The 22921-nt window shown below is 34.8% G+C and overlaps 1 protein-coding gene and 1 pseudogene across 1 annotated transcript; both read right to left on the bottom strand.

Annotated features, from left to right (window-relative positions):
• Positions 1 to 570: 570 nt before the first annotated feature.
• LOC146399003 (olfactory receptor 4A15-like) lies at positions 571 to 1465 on the bottom strand (annotated as a pseudogene).
• A 20529-nt stretch (positions 1466 to 21994) lies between these two features.
• On the bottom strand, positions 21995 to 22921 carry LOC110258434 (olfactory receptor 4A47-like). The gene has a single exon (XM_021081693.2). It carries the CDS (start codon positions 22919 to 22921, stop codon positions 21995 to 21997), a length of 927 nt encoding a protein of 308 aa, XP_020937352.2.

The following is a 22921-nucleotide window of genomic DNA, read 5'->3' as shown; positions in this document are numbered from 1 at the left end:
TTAGACCTCTGAAACATCATTCCTCTTCATAATCAACATATTAAGCAATATAAATAAAATAATGTAAAGTACTTGCAGGTACAAAAATAACATATATGTTTCAAATACTAATATGGGCTATCAGTGCAGGGAGGAGTAAACAAAGTTTTATGTATTATGTCTTATTTATTTTTCTAATATCTGTAATAAACTTATTCATTCTGGAACTATTACATTATTTAAGGGAGAAACATGAGAAAATATTCCACATTAAATTGTGCAGTACTAACTATAACATAACATGAAGCAAAAATTAATATCTCAACATAGACATTTACACATAAAACTATACACATTTTCATGAGAAAATGTAAAAATCTTAAAAATATATTTCAAATAAAATACATACTTAGAGCTAGGAAATTATGAACATCTTAAAAGTCTATTTTGATCATTGGAATTATTCACACAATAAATGTTTTCACCATGTATGGGTTATTAAACCTGAGAAGAAATTTACTTAAGTTACACATAGCCTTCCTGGAAATAGAATTCTTCATTGAAAATCAGTGATATATTATCCCTACTGCTTCATTTTCTTTTTCTGGTCCAGAGCTTCTTCATGGAATTTTTAATGTCTCTATTTCTCATAGGATAGATTAAATTGTTCAACATAGGATTGATAATAGTGTAAAACACAGTCAAGGATTTATCAATGAGTAAGGTAGAAGTAGGTCTTGCATATATAAAAACACATTGCACGAAGAAGAGAACCACCCATAGTAATGTGGGAGACGCAGATGGATAAGGCTTTGTGCCTCCCTTCTTGACTGAGTTTCTTCATGGAGTATAGAATGACCCCATAGGAGATGAGTAAGAGAATAAAGATGACTGCACCAATTGTCCCATTATTGGCAACCCCAGTGAGGCCAATGATGTGGGTGTCAGTGCAGGGACGTTTTAACAAGGGGCACCTCACAGATTAAGTGGTAAATGACTTTGGGGCCACAGAAGGGAAGGTAGTGAACAAAGAGAAGCTGGACTACAGCATATAGAAACCCACCAACCCAAGCTGACAGCAGCAGAACACACACCTTCTGATTCATGATTGCTAAATAATGCAAGGGTTTGCAGATGGCCATGACCACTGTAAGTATTATCTCAGCACCACTAAAGAAGTGCCCTATAAAATGCTGGGTCATGCAAGCTTAGGAGGAAGTGGTTTTCTTCTCATAAAGAAGGTCTATATTCATATCTAGGGTGACCATAGTAGAATAGATAGCATCCATAAAATATAAGTAGCCAAGAAAGAAGTACATAGGAGCATCCAGAGTTAGGCTGATCAGCACAGTCAGGACAATGAGTAGGTCACCCACCATTGTCACACTGTAGATGAGCAAGAACAGGAAATTAATATTTTCTGACCCTGGATGTTCTAAGTGAGCCCCAAGAGGACAAACTCAGTTACATTTCTTCTATGTTCCATAGATCCTTCTCTATGTTTTATTTCAGAGCTCAGGACAAAATTGCCTATAAATATAATAATTACGAGTGACTTCCTGAAATCTTAAGATAATTTGTTTATTCATTCAACCAACAGACCTTGTGGTTTATTATGTTCCAGTACTTTCAGATATTATAATACAAAGCTGGCGAAAACATGATCTGAACCTCCAAAGTATTACAGTTTAATAGAAAGGCAAGTAATTAGACAAATATGTGGAAAAGGACACAAGTAAATGAGTTTCTACAACTAGATTTCCACCTGGAAGCTAATTAAATTGTACATATTGCTAATATTTTATAAAAAATAAAATTGCTCAAATCTTTAATAAAAAGATAAAGCAAGATTTACTACATATTTACTTCCCAGTTAGTAAAGAAGATGATGTTCTACATTTGAGGGGTAGAAGCCACTTCTTAATCAGTCATTGAAATCCCAAATAGGTATCTTTGGAAATTTCAATTTTTTTAAGAATTTAGGAAAAGATACAGCATTGTCAATAGACAAAAGTCATTCGGGGAAAGGATTTACATTTTAGAGGGTATAAATAGAGTTAATATCTACTGTAGATGAAGATCTCCAAGCAATTAACAAATTAAAAGTATAAATAAAAATATAGGGAGTTCCTGTTGTGGGTCAGTGGTAACAAAACTGACTTGTACCCTTGAGGACATAGGTTCAATCCCTGGCCCCTCTCAGTTGGTTAAGGATCAAGCCTTGCCACAGTGGAGGTCATAGACATGGCTTGTATACAACATTGCTGTGGCTGTGGTGTAGGTTGGCTGATGAAGCTCTGTTTAAACCTCTAGCCCAGGAATCTTGATATGGACCTGAAATTCAAAATGTATTATATATCTATATCTACATCTATATCTATCTATATCTATATCTATCTATCGATCGATCGATAGATAACATATAAAAAACAATTAAAGGATAATACATACAAATGGCCAAGAAACATAAAAGGATGCTCAAACTCAGAGGTGAAAAACAACAACAAAAATAAGACTGGAAGTAACAGCCTGCTGACTAAATAATTAACCTGGGTTCTATTTTTTTTTTTTTTTTTTTTGTCTTTTGTCTTTCTAGGGCCATATACATGGCATATGGAGGTTCCCAGGCTAGGGGTTGATCGGAACAGTAGTGGCCAGCCAAACCAGACCCACAGCAGCGCAGGATCCAAGCCATGTTTGTGGCCTACACCACAGCTCACAGCAATGCCAGATCCTTAACCCACTGAGTCAGGCCAGGGATTGAACCCACAACCTCATGGTTCCTAGTCGAATTCCTTAACCACTGAGCCATGAAGGGAACTCCAGCTTGGGTCCTTGAAATTCACTCAGTCAAGAGGTACAGATGACACATCACCTTCTAGATTTCATCACATTAGCAATACTTAGAGAGCATATCAACTGAACTTATCATGAGACTTAGAAATATCTGCCTTTTAACATATGCCCAAATGGTTACACCTTGAAATTAGTTCCTAAGTTAGACAAGGTAAATTTATTCTGGATTTTGATTAGAATAATTATTTTTATTTTACCATTATAGATGGTTTACAGTGTTCTATCAATTTTCTACTGTACATCAAGTTGACCCACTAACACACACATGTATACATTCTTTCATATTATCATGTTCCATCATAAGTGCCTAGATAGAGTTCTCAGTGCTGTGCAGCAGGATCTCATTGCTAATCCATTCCAAAGACAATAGTTTGCATCTTTTAACCCTAAATTTCCAGTCCATTCCACTCCCTCCCCTCCCTCTCCCCCTCCCCCTTGCAACCACAAGTCTATTCTCCAAGTCCTTGATTTTATTTTCAGTGAAGAGGTTCATTTATGCCATATATTAGATGCCATCAGTGATATCATATGGTATTTGGTTTTCACTTTCTGACTTACTTCACTCAGTATGAGAGTCCCTAGTTCTAACCATGTTGCTGCAAATGGCATTATTTTGGGGTTTTTTATGGCTGAATAGTATTCCATTGTGTATATATACCACTTATTCTTAATACACTCATCTGTTAATGTACATTTAGGTTGTTTCCTTATCTTGGCTACTGTGACTAGTGCTACAATGAACATGCGAGTTCATGTGTCTTTTCCAAGGTACATTTTGTCCAGATATATGCAGAAGAGTGGGATTGCTGGGTCAAATGGTAGTTCTATGCATAGTTCTCTAAGGTACCTCCATACTGTTCTCCATACTGGTTTTTCTAATTTAGATTTCCACCAACAGTGTAGGAGGGTTCCCTTTTCTCCACACCCTCTCCAGCATTTGTTACTTGTGGACTCATTAATGATGGCCATTCTGATTGGTGTGAGGTGGTATCTCATGGGAGTTTTGATTTACATTTCTCTAATAATCAGGGATGTTGAGCATTTTTTCATGTGCTTATTGGCCATCTGTATATCTTCCTTGTATAAATGTCTATTCGGGTCTTTTATCCATTTTTCAATTGGGTTATTGGGTTTTTTTGCTGTTGAGTTGTATAAGTTGTTTGTATCTTTTAGAGAGTAAGCCTTGTCAGTTGCATCATTCGAAACTATTTTCTCCCATTCTGTGAGTTGTCTTTTTGTTTTCTTTTTCATTTCCTTTGCTGTGCAAATTTTGTCATTTTGATTAGGTCCCATTGGTTTATTTTTGCTTTTACTTCTATTGCTTTGGGAGAGAGACCTAAGAAAACATTGGTAAGGTTGATGTCAGAAAATGTTTTGCCTACATTCTATTCTAGAAGTTTGAAGGTGTCTTGTCTTACATTTAAGTCTTTCAGCCATTTTGACTTTATTTTGGTGCATGGTGTGCGGGTGTGTTCCAGTTTCATTGATTTACCTGTGGCTGTCCAGTTCCCCATCACCACTTGCTGAAAAGACTGTCCTTTTCCCATTTTATATCTTTGCCTCATTTGTTGAAGGTTAATTGACCATAGGTATCTGGGTTTATTTCTGGGTCTCCATTCTGTTCCTTTGGTCTGTCTGTCTGTTTTGGTACCAGTACCACACTGTTTTGATGACTGTGGCTTTGTAATATTACCTGAAGTCTATGAGAGCTATGCCTCCTTCTTGGTTTTTGTTCCTCAGAAGTACTTTGGCAATTCTGGGTCTTTTTGGTTCCATATAAATTTTTGGATTGTTTGTTCTAGTTCTATTAAAAATGTCATGGGTGTTTTGATATGGATTGTATTGAATCTGTAGATCGCTTTGAGTAGTATGGCCATTTTTACAATATTAATTTTTCCGACCCAGGAGCATGGAATATCTTTCTGTTTCTTTGAATCCTATTTAATTTCATTGATTAATTTTTCATAGTTCTCAGCATATAAGTCTTTCATCTCCTTGTGCAGGTTTATTACCAGCTATTTGAATTTTTTGGGTGCAATTTGAAGGTACTGCATTTTTGCATTCCTTTTCTAATATTTCATTGTTGTTATAAAGTAATGTGACTAATTTCTGAATGTGATTCTAATATCCTGCTACCTTGCTGAATTTTTTGATCCGTTTGAGTAATTTTGGGGTTGAGTCCTTAGGGTTTTCTATATATAGTATCATGTCATCTGCATACAGTGACAATTTTACTTCTCTTCCAATTTGGATACATTTTATTTATTTCATTTGATTGCTGTGGCTAGGACTTCCAATACTATGTTGAATAAAATTGGTGAGGGTGGGCATCCTTGTCTTTTCCCATATTCTGGATCTTTAAATATGAAAGTATTCAAAAAGATTATTACATAATAGATTCAATCTCTACATATCCTATCAATAACAAACTAACTTGGCTGATTATGAGTTAGATAGAGGAACATTTTAAAAAACTAAATTCTCACACTTCAGAATCCTGTGTAAAATGTAGTTCCTAGGTTACCAACATAAGGAGACAGCTATTCAATCCACATTCTGGGTGGTGATGGATTTTCCCTTGTCCTTCATTCAAAGATGCTATATAATAAACACAAAAGGTCCAGGTACATGCACCATCACTAGACCTTGAACTGTTCCTATGCTTTCAGGAAATCTGATTTATGTCACATAATTTATCACAGAGTTTCAAACAGGCAAGTTGATAGAATCTGTGTTTCTTTGAGAGTGGAGATTGAGAAACATTTGTGGGACTATTCTATTTATCTTAAAGTGCTACTCATGGAGGATTCACCCAAAAATAACCAAAAAAAAAAAAAAAAAAAAAAAACTAGGTCACAAAAGAAGATAAAATACATTTCAAAGGACTTAAATAATACAGACTATATCTATCTATATAGAGAGATATATAGATGTATAGATATAAATAATATATAAAATGTAATTCCACTAGAAATTGATAACAAAAATATAATATTTTTCAACTATTTGCGTATTAGGCAACACAAATTTAATTTACCCATGAACATTTTGAAAAGTAATTTTTATGAGAAATTTAATGAAATGTGTATATAAAAAGTTTATTAAAGATATCTATGACTTACTCCACTCAGTATGAGAATCCCTAGTTCCATCCATGTTGCTGGAAATGGCATTATTTTGTTCCTTTTTATTGCTGAGTGGTATTCCACTGTGAGCATATACCACATCTTCCTAATCCAATCATCTGTCAATGGATATTTGGGTTGTTTCCATGTCTTGGCTACTGTGAATAATGATGAAATTAACACGTGGGTGCATGTGTCTACCATGCTGTACAATAGAAAATTGCCAAAATATTGTAAAACAGCTATAATTGAAAAAATAGAAATCATTATACAAATTAAAAAAGAAAGATATCTAAGAATTATATATATAAACTACATATAACATGTACTACATATTATACATGTAAATTAACTAGATCCAGCCAAAGGAGTGCTTACAGAGACATTTACATCTTTAAAAGCAAGCATAAGAAAAAAAATATTATAAAAAATGACCTAGTCTTCTATGTCAAAAAGCTGGAAAAGGAAAAGAAAAATAAGGACAGAAAACATTCTAGCATAGAAATAAGATAGAGAAGACAGAAATCATTAAAATAAATATTGATTGAGGAGTTCCTGCTATGGCTCAGCTATAATGAACCCAGCTAGTATCCATGGGGATAGGTGTTCAGTCCCTGGCCTTGCTCAGTTGGTTAAGGATACAGTGTTGCAGTGGGCTGTGGTGTAGGTCACAGAAGTGGCTCAGATCTAGCATTCATGTAGCTGTGGCAGCTACAACTCTGATCCATCCCCTGGCCCAGGAACTTCCACATGCCACAAGTGTGGCCTTAAAAAGACTATATATACACATATTTGTTTTACATTCATATCTAAAACATTTATAAAATATTCATATCTAAAACACATGAATCCAGGAACTGGTTCAATAAAATTGATAAGCTACTAGCCAAATGGATTTAGAAAAATGCAGAAAAAATAAATTATCAGAATCAAGAATCAAGACAATGTCATCACTGCAGATCCTATAGATCTTAAGGAGATAATAAACGATATGATAAATGAATTTATGACAATATACTTGCCAACTAAAGAAAATACTACTGCTATGTAAAACAAAACCTTCTAAATAAACACGCTAATAAAACAATGTAAAACTAGAATAATCTACTACCCAATACAATAAATCATTTGAAATCCTTCCCTTCCCCAAGCAAAATTCTATTCCCATATGGCTTTACTAATGAATTCTATAAAACAATTAAACAAGAAATAGTGCCAATCCTACCTTAATAATTTTATAGATGGGAGGAAAATATTATACTCCCCAACTCATTTTCTGCACCCAGCATAACCCTTATACTAGAATGAAACAAGGGATCAAAAGAAAATAAATCAATATCCCACAACATAAACACAAAATTCTAAACATAATAGTGCTGCATCCAGCACTGCAGGGCAATGGAGATCCTCAAGAGGATGGTGCAGCATACAAAACCCACAAGACTCTCTTACATTTTAGAAAGTGGGAGACCAAGAGGCACTCTGTTTATTAGAACAAAGCCCCATAGTCTTTAGCCCACATAGCTTTTATTAGAGAAGATGATGTATATAAGTTAGTGGGCAGAAAGAGGCACTGGCAGTTTCAAGGTTACCTCCTCATGAGATTGCAGAAAGCTACTAGCAACAAAGTCACTGGTGCATTTATCTAGGACACAATATGTCTGCTTGCAGAACAGCAAAGTAATTGTATTAGTCCCTTATTTTATCTTAGCAGGGGACCCTGTACTTTAGAAACTGTGTCACCATGTATGACTATTTGACTTTTGCCCTTATAAGAATTTTTTGGCTTGCTGTGCCTTTGCACATAACAAGACTGCTTTCTGCAGAGCTTAGCAGTTCAGTTGTCTCCAACATAATAGTTTGATTTTTTGGATGTTTTATTTTTGGATTTTTTTTTCTTGTTATGGTTTATGTTGCAGGTCTGGAGCAGTGCTTGGTCAGGGGCTAATTATGCCCCACAACTGATGCAAAATCTTTCTAGTATTCAGCTCACTTCAGTCACTCTCTGAGCCATGCAGATTTCTAGCAAAATCTTTCTAGTATTCAGCTCACTTCAGTCACCCTCTGAGCCATGCAGCTTTCTATCTGGTGAGAATAGGCACTATTCTTAGTCCGGCATGAGCATCAAAGACCCTTCTCTCTAATCCATCTGGGTAAATCTTTCCCCAGTCTCTGGTAGTTTCATCAGATCTATGAATTGATGGGGATCCTCCCCAGATCTCCAACATACCCTCCCTCAATCTCTCTAAATCTCTCCTTCTGCCCTCCAAGTATAGTTAGTATATGCTATATTCTACCATCAGAATTCTAGCTGCCTTGGTGCATTGGTCTCCTTGGACACTCAACATCATCTCCTCAACTCAGGAAGTCCACCAGGATCTTCTGAAGTGTCTCTCTCTGTACCAAAACATAGAAACATTTTGAAGGTAATAAACTGGAAGAATCCTAGAGCCCAACTTGTTTGTTTCCCATCACTCAGTAGTCACTGGAAATTGCTTCTGACATCCAGTGTCTTGAAAATAATCATTTTGTATTATTTGTTGTTTCTTGGTTTTACAAAAACCTATACATAAATATTTATAGCAGTTTTATTCACAGTTTAAAATAGCTAGAAACAATCAAAATATCACTTAATAGAGAAAAAGATGAACAGTGATAAAGGTGATGCAGTTTAAAATACTACTCAGCGATAAAATGAACTACTGATAAATACAATAACATGCATAAATTTCAAATGCATGATACTAGGCACAATAAGCCAGATTTAAAAGACAAAATACTGAAATATCGAGGCCGCAACTGTGAGTAACGGTGGGCAATGTAAAAAATCCGGTGTTAAGTTTTAAAAAAAAACTGTGCTAAGGTGAAGTAAAAAAAATAAATAAATAAAATAAAATAAAATAAAATAAAATAAAATAAAAGACAAAATACTGGGCATGATTTTACATATAGAAAATGCACCAAAAATTGTTAGAACTAATAACCAAATTCAGCAAAACTACAGGATACAAAATCAACAAAAAGTGATTTTAATTTATATACATAAACTATGAATGATTTAAAAAGGAATTTCTTTTAATTTTGTAAATAATCCCACTTGCAATGGAAGTAAAAAAGAATAAAATGCTTAGGTATTCATGTGTGTTGAGGGATGTGTGAGTTAGCTTGATTGTGTTAATTATTTCACAGTATATATGTATGTAAAATCATGACCTCATACACCTTAAATACATAAACTATTTTAGTGGCTACACCCACAGCATATGGAAGTCAGGTACTGAATCCAAGCACTAGCTGAGACCTATGCACAGCTATTGCAAGCCCAGATTCTTTAACTCACTGTGCCAGGCCTGGGATGGAACCTTTGCTTCTACAGCAACTGAAGCCAATGGAGTCAGATTCATAACCCATTATAACGCAGAAGAAACTCAAAATATATACACTTTTCATTTCTTAATTATACTTCAATAAAACTGGAGGACAAAAAGACGAAATTGTCAGAATGGAAATGAGTCAGTGTTTTCCAAGGTATAGACCAGAGGAGATACCAGGGAGTATGGGAAACTACTTTTGGTGATGAAACATTTTACATATTGATTAATATGGTGATTATGCTACTATATGTATTTGTCAATACTTACATAACTTTCACTAAAAATGATGAATAGTATACTGTGAAAATTGTGTCTTATGTAAAACTGGGAAACAAAGAATTCTTGTATTGAAACAACAAACAATTGGAAAATGTAATAGAAGACAAGATCCTATTTAAAATAGTAGCCAACAAATCAAAAAATTAAATTTTCAATGAAATATACCAGGTCTATATGAATGTAAAAGAAGAGATGTCAAGAGGAAATAGCTACCTAGTTTGTGGATGAGAATTCTAAATTCTCTAAATACATAAATTTCTTCTCAATCAAATCTTATCAAAAATACTATGTGTATTTTTCACAAGGCTAGCTTATTGAAAACTGATTATAAAATATAAATATGTAAGAATAAACATAGTTCTGAGTTTTGATAATGTATAGTAACACAGGAGACCAAGACATGAGATATAAATGCATATTTTATTTTATCTTATTTTTTTAGGGCCACACCTGGAACTTCTCAGGCTAGGGGTCAAGTAGTACCTGAAACTGCCAGCCTATGCCACAACTACAGCAACACAGGATCCAAGCCATGCTTGCAACATACACCTCAGCTCATGGGAATGGCAGATCCTTAACCCACTGAGTGAGGTCAGGGATCAAACCTGTGTCCTCATGAATATTAGTCAGGTTCATTACTGCTGAGCCACAATGGGAGTGCCACAATGTGTATTTTAAATCAAAAGCAATCACATCTCATGTTAAGTAGTACAAAACAAACAAACAAACAAACAAAACGTTAGGAGTTAATAGAGGCATGGTTTTTATCCAAATACATACTATATGTTTTTTTTTTGATTTTGATTTTCTCCATTATAGCTGGTTTGCAGTGTTCTGTCAATTTTCTACTGCACAGCATGGTGACCCAGTTACACATACATGTATACATTTAGAATACAATGTTGGGATATCAAGTCATGAAGAAAAATAACTATATGTGTATAAAAATGGTCATCTTCAAAAATGATTACAATTCAATCCCTACTCAACCCCTTACCTTAAAGTGTAGATGGTTCAAAAATTTAAGTAAAAACAACAAAAAGACAAAATTTCAGATGTTGAAAAAATGTGGGATAATATTTTGGTAACACTGAAATTGGGAAATTCTGGAAGTTCCTGCTGTGGCAGAAGGGGTTAATGGTTTAGCTTGTCTCTGTTGCCAGTTTGATTCCCAGCATGGCACAGTGTGTTACGGATCTGACATTGCAGCAGCTGTGGCTTAGATTGCAGATGCAGCTCAGATTCAACCCGTGGGCCAGGAAATTACCTATGCCATAAGTGCTACTGAAAAATGAGAAGGGAAAAAGAAATAGGGAAATTCTTTCTAAGCAAGACATAAAAGACATAAAATATTTATAATTTAATTATATATTTATATATGACAAATAATATTTTTCACAGTGCAGAAACAATAAAGTCAAATAATGAGCTATAATAAAACAATAATTCCACAGACATGGTAAATGGAATAATTTACTTAGTATATGATTAAATCATAAAAATCATTATGGAGGAGTTTCCATTGTGGTTCAGTGGTAAGGAAACCAACTGGTATCCCTGACTATGCTGGTTTGATCTTTGACCTGGCTTAGTGGGTTAAGGATCCAGCATTGTCATGAGCTGTGGTGTAGGTCACAGACATAGCTTGGATCCAGCATTGCTACAGACCAGCAGCTTCAGGTCCAATTTGACATCTAGCCTGGGAAGTTCTATATGCTGTGAGTTCAGGTGTAAAATAAATAAATACATAAAAATCATCATGGAAAAATTCAGCAATCAAAGCACAAAATTCATTAATAAGGCAATTCATGAAAAGGAATGCAAATCATTTTCAAAATGTGAATAAATGACAAAAGTCAATTTTATGTATTTATAATTAAAGTATAAAAATGAAGCAAAATTTCTTTAATCAGACTTTCATATGCCAAAAATGTTTATAAAGCACTGGTTGTTGATAATGTGGTCAAAATAAAATATTTTCCAGAATAAGGGTAGTAATGAGTTTGGTTCAAGGGCCTGGAGGGCAATAAATAAGAACATCAACTTTTTATGGCTGTACCTGCAGGGCTAGGGGTTGAATCAGAGCTGCAGCTTCAGGCCCATGCAACAGCATCAACACCACCAGATATGAAGCACAGCTGCAACCTATGCCACAGCTTGCAGCAATGCCAGATCCTTAACCCACAGGTCAAGTCCATGGATGGAGCCTTTATTCTCACAGACATCATGTTGGGTTCTTAACCTGATGAGGCCAATGGAAACTCCATCATTTTAAATACATATACTAATTGACTCAACAATTCCACTTCTAGTACTCATGCTTAGCAAATTTCTTATGGATTTAACTGCAGAATTATTTTTCACAGAAAAAGATATGTAAAAACATGAAAAGATCTGTCTACATCAATTTTAGTCTATCTTCTTAATAATAGTTAAGCAGGATGAGGAAAGATAAAGAGTTAGGACTATATTGACTGACATATAAAGATCTTCAGGAGGCCAAGAAGTAAAATGCAAAATGTACGCATAAAGATAATAATTAAAATAAATATTAATATGCAGCTTATTTTTGTAAACATTATTTTGATAAACATTATTACTTGAAAAATCACAGAACCACACCTACTGCATCTGGAACAATGGGACAAGCCAGTTTTGGAGAGAGAATAGGTTTACTTTACATATTCCATTTTGCATGGATTCCATTTTTAATATTTATAGTTATCCGTTTTATTTTCAGTGTCTTATTTTAAAATTAAAACACACTAAAATGTCATATGTTACACAAATAACAAGAGGATAATCCATATAATATTAAATATTTAAACTAGTGCAATAAAAAATAAAGAGGCAAGGATAACTAAAAATAAAATTAAGAATGAAAATATATAAAAATGCATAAATTACGTAAAAATTAGTTTGTAAAAAGTATTGACAATGGCATTGCATACTATTTATTGTTTCCTGAATGTAAATACGTACAATTTTTCTAGGTACAGTGTTAAACTAGGTATTATATTGTTTATGTAAGTTCTGTCCTTCTATGAGGGAAACCATTAAAATAGCATAAACATATGATTCACACTTTAACTATAATCATCATAAATACTTTAAAGAAAAGGAAGGTTTGCATCATATTTGTGAAGACCTTTAAATTCCAAGAAGATTGGGCAAAATGTAAAATTATTTTTTCATGAAAGATAAAGCAATTATTTGTTGCACTATATATATGACATTTTTTTTCACTCTAGAGCTCTTTCACAGCAGTAGTCAACTCCGAATTTCTTAGAATATAAAGGGTTCAGCATGGGGGTATGACTGTACAAAACACACTCAATGATTTGTCAGTAGAGAATGCCTTAGTAGGTCTTGCAAACATGAAAATACAGGGAATAAAGAAGACAACAACAGTGAGGTGGGAGCCACAGGTCTGGAGGGCTTTCCTCTTTTCCTTCCTGACTCAGGTTCTTTAGAAAGTACAAGATGACTCCAAAGTAGATGAATAAGAGAAGAAATGAAATAGAACAGATAAGCACTCCATTGACCACCATTAAGATGCCAGTGACATAGGTGTCAGTGCAGATGAGTTTCAGTAAGGGGAACATGTCACACATAAAGTGATCAATGACATCGGTACCACAGAAGAGAAGCCAATAAATAGTGCTCAGTTGAATTACTGAGTGCAGAAAACCTACAACTCAGGACACCATCTGTAGCACAAAACAGAACCTTTGCTTCATGATAACTAAATAATGCAAGGGCATACAGATAGTCACATAGCAGTCATAGGCTATCACCAGCAGAAGGATCATCTCAGACCCACCAGAAACATACTCAGTAAAGAGCCGTGTCATTCAGGATTGAAACTATATGGTATTTTCCACAAAGAACAAGATTGAAATCAATCTAGGGGTAATAGAAGAAGAATATGCTACATCCATAAATGATAAACTAGCAAGAAAAAATTACCTCAATGAATTTAGTGTCTTACTGATGGCTACAGTCACAACTATGAGCAGGTTGCCCACAATGGTTGGAGTGTAGAAGAGCAATAAATATAGCAAAAAGGGCTTTCTGTCCTTTGAATTCTGTATGAGGTCCAGGAGAACAAAGCTCTTGGGTTCCATCTAGTCTGCACAGGAACTGACTTCATATATTAGAAGTAGTTTACCTTTGAAACAGTGGGGAGAATTTTTAATGTGGTATAAGTTTCATCTATTACTTATGCATTCAATTATAAGAATGCGTATGAGTATATGTGTCCAAAATATCAAAGACATTGTGATTAATACGTTGAATAAGGAATAGTTCCCTGTCCTCAATGAGATAATACATGACAAGAGATCAGAAAAATACAGACTGGTATAGTAAGTGTGGCTAAAAGGATATTTGTAAACAGCTAAGGTCACAGTTCAGGACTATATCTATCAAACTGGAAGCTGAGAAGCCTTCCCAGAGGAAGGCATGATTGTTTTAAAGGAAAAGTGAACAAGCAAAGATGAGAAGGTAATTCTATGAAAAATCCTCACCATTTATAAAATCAAAAACATGTGCTATTTCTCTTTCTCTTTTTGACTTACTTCACTCAGTATGAGTCTCTAGTTCCATCCATGCTCCTGCAAAAGGCATTATTTTGTTCTTTTCAATGGCTGAGTTGGATTCCATTTTGTATATATACTACATCTTCCTAATGCAATCACCTGTCAATGAACATTTGGGAAAATATCATATGATATCACTTATATCTGAAATCTAATATATGGCACAAATGTAACTTTCCACAGAAAAGAAAATCATGGACTTGGAGAATAGACTTGTGGTTGCCAAGGGGGAGGGAGAGGGAGTGGGGTGGATTGGGATTTTGGGGTTAACAGATGAAAACTATGGCCTTTGGAATGGAGTAGCACTGAGATCCTGCTGTGTAGCACGGGGAACTATGTCTAGCCACTTATAATGGACCATGATGGCGTATGGGAAAGGAGTGTATACATGTATGTGTAGCTGGGTCACCATGCTGTACAGTGGAAAAAAGAGATTGTATTGGGAAAATAACAATTTAAAAAATAAATTAAAAAAAAACCATGTGTTACTGAAGACCCATATAAGTTAATTTGCATATCTTCTCCTATGTGAGTAGATCAAACTATGAATAGAACAGTATGTCCTGAATTGTCTGAAACCACACAAACTTTTTCCCTAGTGTCTTGTGTTGTATATTCCTCCCTTTCCTAACCAATACATCCTGAAGCCCTTTCACTTTTTGCCACATACCCTGTCTTTCCACTTATTTTCAACCTTGCATAGGCAACAACCCCAACTCAAACATCTATAATAGGATATCAATTTATTGTATATAAAAATAAATTTAAAATTTTCCAAAATAAAAATAGAGTTCCCCATTTAAGTAAATGGTACCACTTTCCATATATTTGCTCAGGAAAAAAAAAAAAAAAAAAACTTAACCATGTTTTTCACCCCACATTTTTCTCTTAATAATTAATGATATATCTATCACATCCCCTTGTCTTCACTTTCAAAACACCTTACAAATTTTATCATCCTGATAGTCTTGCATTTTCCTCCTGGTATAGGGCAATAGCTTCCCGCCATGTCTCTTCACTTCTATCCTGGTCTCCAACATTGTGTTCTCCTTTAAATCATGTTTTTGGTTTAACACTACATTTCTTAAATTTCCTACAGTGGATTCCAACCACACACTCAAAATTTAATACATCACTTTTAATTTACAATAACAAGAACTCTAGGAGTTCCCGTCGTGGCGCAGTGGTTAACGAATCCGACTAGGAACCATGAGGTTGCGGGTTCGGTCCCTGCCCTTGCTCAGTGGGTTAACGATCCGGCGTTGCCATGAGCTGTGGTGTAGGTTGCAGACGCGGCTCGGATCCCGCGTTGCTGTGGTTCTGGCGTAGGCCGGTGGCTACAGCTCCGATTCAACCCCTAGCCTGGGAACCTCCATATGCCGCGGGAGCGGCCCAAGAAATAGCAACAATAACAACAACAACAAAAAAGACAAAAAATAAATAAATAAATAAAATAAAGAACTCTAATCCCTATTTCATACTTAAAGAAACTTACTGCACAGGACATCTCATTAATTTTCCCAAGGTCATACGTTTTTAAGTGGTAAAACCAAAATTGAATCTAAATTTGATTTATTTTAAAGTAATTTACTTTCTTACCACACATCTGAAGCATGATTTCCATGATTTATTCTTAGTCTTAGCTGTGGAGGTGTGTTCACAATCTGAAGAATGAGTTTTTAACTCACTCATATGGATATGGAATTATTTTATCCAGTTTGACAACAGAGAGCAAAAGACTGCTTTATGACCTGAGGAAATAGTTTAATTCATTTGTATGTCTGCTCATTTTCTCCATGGATTTTCTGATTACTCAGAAGATTGTTTTTACTGTCACTATATCTTATTTAAAAGAAATGTCATGGTGCACACACAAAAAGACAGAAAAAATTACCATTTTAAAGGATTATTTATCAAAAAGACCAGTAAATCATGATTACATAGGAAGACAGTGAGACAGAGTATTAACTCAGGTAGTTAGTGTAGGAGCATGGGCTCCTATAAATCCTTTTTTTTTTTTTTTTTTTTTGTCTTTTGTCATTTGTTGTTTGTCGTTTGTTGTTGTTGTTGTTGTTGTTGCTATTTCTTGGGCCGCTCCTGCGGCATATGGAGGTTCCCAGGCCAAGGGTTGAATCGGAGCTGTAGCACCGGCCTACGCCAGAGCCACAGCAACGCGGGATCCGAGCCGCGTCTGCAACCTACACCACAGCTCACGGGGCAACGCCGGATCGTTAACCCACTGAGCAAGGGCAGGGACCGAACCCGCAACCTCATGATTCCTAGTCGGATTCGTTAACCACTGCGCCACGACGGGAACTCTGCTCCTATAAATTCTTTTGATATGGATATTGATTAGCCTTTGTGGCTTAAGGGCTCCAGGGAGTAACACCGCCAGAGGCCTTGTTTTATTTTAGGAAATGAGAATTCCCCATAGTCTTTGTTTAATATAGGAAATGCATAATTCTAGCCCACTCCTCAACTGATAAAAAGTGAATGAGAGGAAAGGTGACTTAATCTAAGGAAAGAAAAGGACAAAGAAACCATAAAACTTTGGGGACATTTCCAACCCTAACAGCCCTATCAGACAAGGACTAATATAGGTAGTTGAACAAGGCCAATGGAAGAAAACCACATCATTCTTGTACCCCCCTATCTTTAAGCAATAAAAATTCCTAAAGTAAAATAGAGAAAGGGGGCTCTTCTCCGCTCCTCCCAGCTGTCCTAGAGCTATTTTCTTTTCTTTAAAGACTTGCTTTCTGCCTGTGTGTTCACAGAGTTCATTCTTTGACTGCCATGAACAAGAACCTGGATTCTAGTATCATCTTTATGGTATTAATAGCAAACAGCTATTTCCCAAGAAAATGTGTCTCTAGTACCTTACTGTCTTAATAACATCAAAATAGAAAAATACCTTTCAATTGTTTAGTCCTTCTCATTCTATCATGTTGATGGAACCAGCATAGTTGACTAGATATTTTGAGAGAAATTCTTGTGGTTTTCTTTTCTCCATGCTATACTTTAAACCTAACTAAGGACCTCCTGAAGGTTTTATACCAGTTCTTAAAAGAATTTCATTTTTTCCTGATATTGGCAAAGATCACTGGGCTTTTTTTAATCCCTTCTGAGCATATTTATCATTGAGTCTAATATTGGAATGTTTGTAAAACTGAGTCATTCTTAACTAAATTAACTGGGATTTACCAGAAAATGTTAAAAGTATGCATACATGTAATAATATCCCAACTAGGTTAAATCACATAACTAGGGTGGGAAATATGTAATGCAGAGAAAAACATTGTTTTAGAACCATGATGAGACCATTGTCAGTAAAGGATGAAATGTCAGCCCAGTCACTTTGTTCCAGGTAGGTAAATTATTCAGACATTTCCCAACCTGCCACAGCAAGTGTTTCTTTCCTTTTATTTGATACTGTATTTATTCTGCCTTCACATTTGGTTAGATATACAAAATTTTATCAACACTTTAGAAGTAATAACTAATAGTTTAAACTATTAAATTATTATTTTTAAATTTTAAGTACATGTTCAATGGCAGAAACACTGTTATGAGTTAGAACACAGCAATTAATAAATGGGAGGATGGGTGGGGGAAGGGAAGGGGAGCATATAAAAGTTCCATTCTGTGTGAATCTCATATTCTTATAGTAAAACAGTAAAGGAAAAATTTTAATTTGGTATGTATAGATTATTCACTCTTTATAAGATAGCAGATTTCTGTTACAGAAATTGGAGGAAGAATCCTACTCTGAATAATGTAATCAGAGAAGGCCTTTCTTAAAATGTGGTGATTAGGCTGAGATACAAAAGATAGGAAATGACTACTCTTAAAACACTGTTACAGACAGTAAAATGAAGTAAAATTAAATTAATTAAATAAAATTATTTCACTTTAGAGATGATATGATCTATATGAGTAAATTATAATAATTCAAAGGAATTTCTTTTAGTAATGTATTAACAGAAAAAGTTGTAAGAGTGTGCCCTCTTGTCTTGTTCCTGATTTTTAATATGAAAGATTTCAGCATTTCATTATGGAGATAAATGTGAGCTATAGAACCATTACCTATGACCTTTATTATATTCAGGTAATTCCTTCTGTACCCAATTTTTGGAGAGATTTTTATCATTAAAGAATGATGAATCTCTATGCCTCCAATGGACAACACAAAGAGGAAATTAAGAAAAACATTTCCATTTATAACAGCACCAAAAACAATAATTATCATGACATTGTAAATTAACTACAGTAATAAAAAATTTAAAAAAATAAAATAATTAAGAGTAAACTAAAGCAAGAGGCAATAGTCTTCTTCAGGGAAAACTACAACACATTGCTGAAAGACATTACAGAAAAATACCTAAATAAAAAGAACTTCATGTGCTGGAACACATTTTTTAATTTTATTTTTAAATTGTTTTAAATTATTTTTGTAGAGTCATAGCTGCAGTATATGGGAGTCCCCATGTTAGGGGTCAAATTGGAGCTGCAACTGCCATCCTACACCAGAGCCACAGCAGCACAATTCCCAAGCCGTATTTGCTACTTACACCACAACTTATGCCTGATCCTTAAACAACTGAGAGGGGCCAGGGAAACAACTGGCATTCTGATGCAGGTTTATAACAAACTGAGAAAATATGGAAACTACCTTGGATACTTAATATTATTAAGATGCCAACACTAGCTAAAATGATCTACATATTCAATCAAATCCTATCAAAATTCAAAAAAATGTGGGTTTTTTTTGCAGAAATAGAAACATCCATCTTAAAATTCTTATTAAATCTCAAGGGAACTCAAATGCACAAATCAATCTCAAAAAATAACAAATTTGGGGTTTCCAATTCCTGAAACGAAAACATACTATAAAACTGTAGGAAACTCAGCAGTATGGTTTTGGCCTAGAGGCAGACATATAGAAAAGAGTGATCAAGAGTGCAGAGTAGGAGGACCCTGAGCTCACTTCCTCCCATGGGGAAACCAAAATTACAACCACATACATGGCAAATACTGATAATAATGACCAAATATGGGCAAAAAAGTTCAACACAACTTATGACACTACTATTAAAAACTACAACACAAATATAAAGAAGGAACTACAACAAAACAGGGAGCAGCAGACAATAGAGCCAAGACTCATACTCCCAAGTGCTGGACACACAAACAGGAAGGTAATAACAATTACAAGGATTCTCTGCAAAATGGGAATGATCTGAGCCCCACTGGGAGATACCTAGCCAAGGAATCCCTCACCAGGAAGATGAGGATCCAGAATAATTTGCCTTTGAAGGAGACAGAAGATGGCTATGGGAAGTGGGCAGAAGCAGTCACTTGAAAAGGGCTTGGGTCAGACTCACATGCTAATATTGCAGAGCCTCCCAGAGAGGCAGAGAGCAATTTAGACTCACTCTGGACTTCTTGATGCAGGTAGCAGCCCTTTGGGGGAGTTATCCTAGGATGACACTGGTGCTGGCAAGCTCCATTTTGGAACACTCCTTCCAGCTTTGTAGTGATAGGACCCAGCCCTACCCACCAGCCTGTGTATACCATCCACAGGAAACCCTAGACAAGGCAGTCATTTGGGCAGGAACACAACCCCACCTAATAGCAGACTGGCTACTGGAGTAAGTACTCAAGCCCGAGCTTCACATGACCATCTATATCCACACTGAGTGGGCACAACATCCAGGATCTTTTGTCCCTTGCCTCACCTATGCACAGGCCACCATTACAGTCTAGGACCTGCTGGCCATGTCATCAGAGACCTACCTAGTGTGTGGATAAGAATGTGCAGTTCTCTAAACATACAAATTCTTTCACAAACAAAGCTTATGCAAAATACCAAATTGATGCAGTTTTTACCATATTAGCCTATTGAAATTTAATTTTGAACCATGAATATGAAAAAAATAGTAATAGATCTCATAATGAATAATAATGGAGTCCTAGGTTTATGAGATCTCAAGGTATATTTTAAATCAAATGTAATTATACCCTTTGTTAAATAGCACATGAATAAAGAGATACATGTAAGGTGACAAAGGCATAAAATGGCTCCAAACATATGCCATATATTAAAACATAAAGTTGGTATAGCAAAGCAATGGGGAAAAATAACCATGCATCTATAAAATATCATTCTAGAAAAATAGTTAACATGTAATCCATTCTTGACTTGATGCCTTGCATCAAAGTGAACTGTAGATGGATGATTTACAGTTTTTAAATATAAAATGTAAAGAAATGAAAAGACATTAAAATTAAATTTTGAGAACGTGGGTAATAATAAATTGATAATGTTGAGACAGGGAAATTCTAAGTGATATGCTAAAGCCATAAAATATTTATCAATTTAATTACATATAGGTAAAAATATTCTTCAGGGCCCAAAAATATTATGCACAGTAAAAAAATAAGAAAAAACAAATCACAAGATAGAAAAATAATTGCATGTATGAGGTAAATTAGATAATTTATTCATGATATAATTAAATAATAAAAATCAGGATGGAAAATTACCAGTGATCAAATATAATACATAAAATCATTAATAGCCAATTCATTAAAAAGGAACACAAATCACTTTAAACAGTTAAATATATGCCAAAATTCAACTGCATTTATTTATTTGTAATTAAAATATACAATTGAAATAATTTCTTTAATCAAAATTTCATATATTATGCAGGTTCATTATGCAGGTTCATTAAGCATGTGTTGTTCAGAATGTGGTCACAAAATTATTTTCTAGCCTGAAGGAAGTAGTCAGTTTGGTCATAGCCATGAATGGTATTTTAGCAATGCTATGAACATGGGCAATGACAATACTTATACCAATTGACTAAACAATTCCACTTCTAGGTACTCAAACTTAGAAAATTTCAAAAAGATTTACTTGCAGAATTTTTTTCTCATAGAAAATGACTGAGGACAACATGAAGACGACTGGATACACCAATTTTAATATGTCTTTGTAGAAGAGCTAAACAGATGATGAAACAGAAAACGTTAGATCTATGTAGACCAGCATGTAAAGATTTTCAGGAGGCTGAAGAGTAAAATGCAAAAAATAGACAGGGTCATAAAGGCAAACACATATATGCAAGTGTACTTATTTTTGCAAAAATTATTACTTGAAGAATTTTAGCAACAGACTAGAGTGACTGACTCTGAAATAAGTGGGAGACTCTGGTAGGGGATAGGTAAGAGGTTTATTTTACAATATTGCATTTTGCATAAATTCAATTTTAACTGCCCTATTACCCATTATACTTTCAACACATTATTTAAAAAATTAAATGTAATGGCCACAATATAAAATCTAATGCAAATAGAACTGAACAAAAATTATTACGTGTATAATATTAAATATTTTAAAAATTATGATAGAGTGAAAGAAGCTAAAATAATAGAATATGCCTAAAATAAAACAGAATTAGAAAGTATTAAAAGGAAATAAGTAATTAAGCAAAAATGAGTGTGACTGTACAAAAATTTAATAAATTATATATTATTTATTGACTTCCTGTTTTAAATGAATTTCATTTTTCTAGATGCAGTGATAAACAAAACATTATAAACTTTAAAAATGGAAACCATTAGTAGCATAAACCCATAGCTATTTTTTTAGGTTATAATCATCTCAAATCCTGTAGTGAAAAGAAAAGTTTGCATCAAAGTTGTGAAAATTTTTACATTCTAAGAAGACCGACCCTGTTTCTAAATTATCCTGTTTTTATTTGTATAGTGCACTTATTTACCACTTAATATAATATGATTTTCTCCAGAGCTTCTTCATAGCATTAGTCAACTCAGAATTTCTTAGACTGTAAATTAATGGGTTCAGCATGGGGGATATGACTGTATAAAATATGCTCAATGATTTGTCAATGGGGAAGGTCTTAGCAGGTCTTGCATTTATGAAAATACAGGGAACAAAGAAGCAGACAACCACAGTGATGTGGGAACCACAGGTCTGGATGGCTTTCTGTCTCCCTGCCTGACTCAGGTTCTTTAGAGAGTGCAAGATGACTCCATAGGAGATGAGTAAGAGCAGAAACAAAATAATGCACATCAATCCTCCATTAGCCACCACTAAGATGCCAGTGACATAGGTATCAGTGCAGACAAGTTTCAATAAGGGGAACATGTCACAAATAAAGTGATCAATGACATTGGGGCCGCAGAATGGGAGCCCATAAATAGTGCTCAGTTGAATAATTGAATGCAGAAAACCTCCAATACAGGACAGCACAAGTAGCACAACACATACTCTTTGCCTCATGATAACCAAATAATGCAAGGGCTTGCAGATGGCCACATAGCGGTCATAGGCCATCACCAACAGAAGGGAAATCTCTGATCCAGCAAAAAAGTGCTCAGTAAAGAGCTGGGTCATGCAAGATTCAAAGGATATGGTATTGTCCCTGAATAACAAGTCTAAAATCAATCTAGGGGTAATAGATGAAGAGTAAATTAGATCAATAAATGATAAGCTAGCAAGAAAAAAGTACATAGGTGAGTTCAGGGTCTTACTGACAGTTATAGTCACAACAATCAGCAGGTTGCCCACCACAGTCAAAATGTAAAAGAGCAAGAATATAAAAAAAAGGACTTTTTGCTCCTTTGAATTCTGCGTGAGGCCCAGGAGGATAAAGAAAGTCACATTGTTCCTTGGTTCCAT

Source organism: Sus scrofa, chromosome 10, assembly GCF_054392235.1.
Source record: "Sus scrofa isolate SSC_HxYL_T2T_F1_AM1 chromosome 10, Sscrofa_HxYL_maternal_Yorkshire_Landrace_v2.0, whole genome shotgun sequence".
In the NCBI taxonomy this organism is placed as follows: Eukaryota; Metazoa; Chordata; class Mammalia; order Artiodactyla; family Suidae; genus Sus; species Sus scrofa.
Note: the sequence above shows the minus strand (reverse complement) of the source record. Positions and strands in the feature narration are given on the sequence as shown.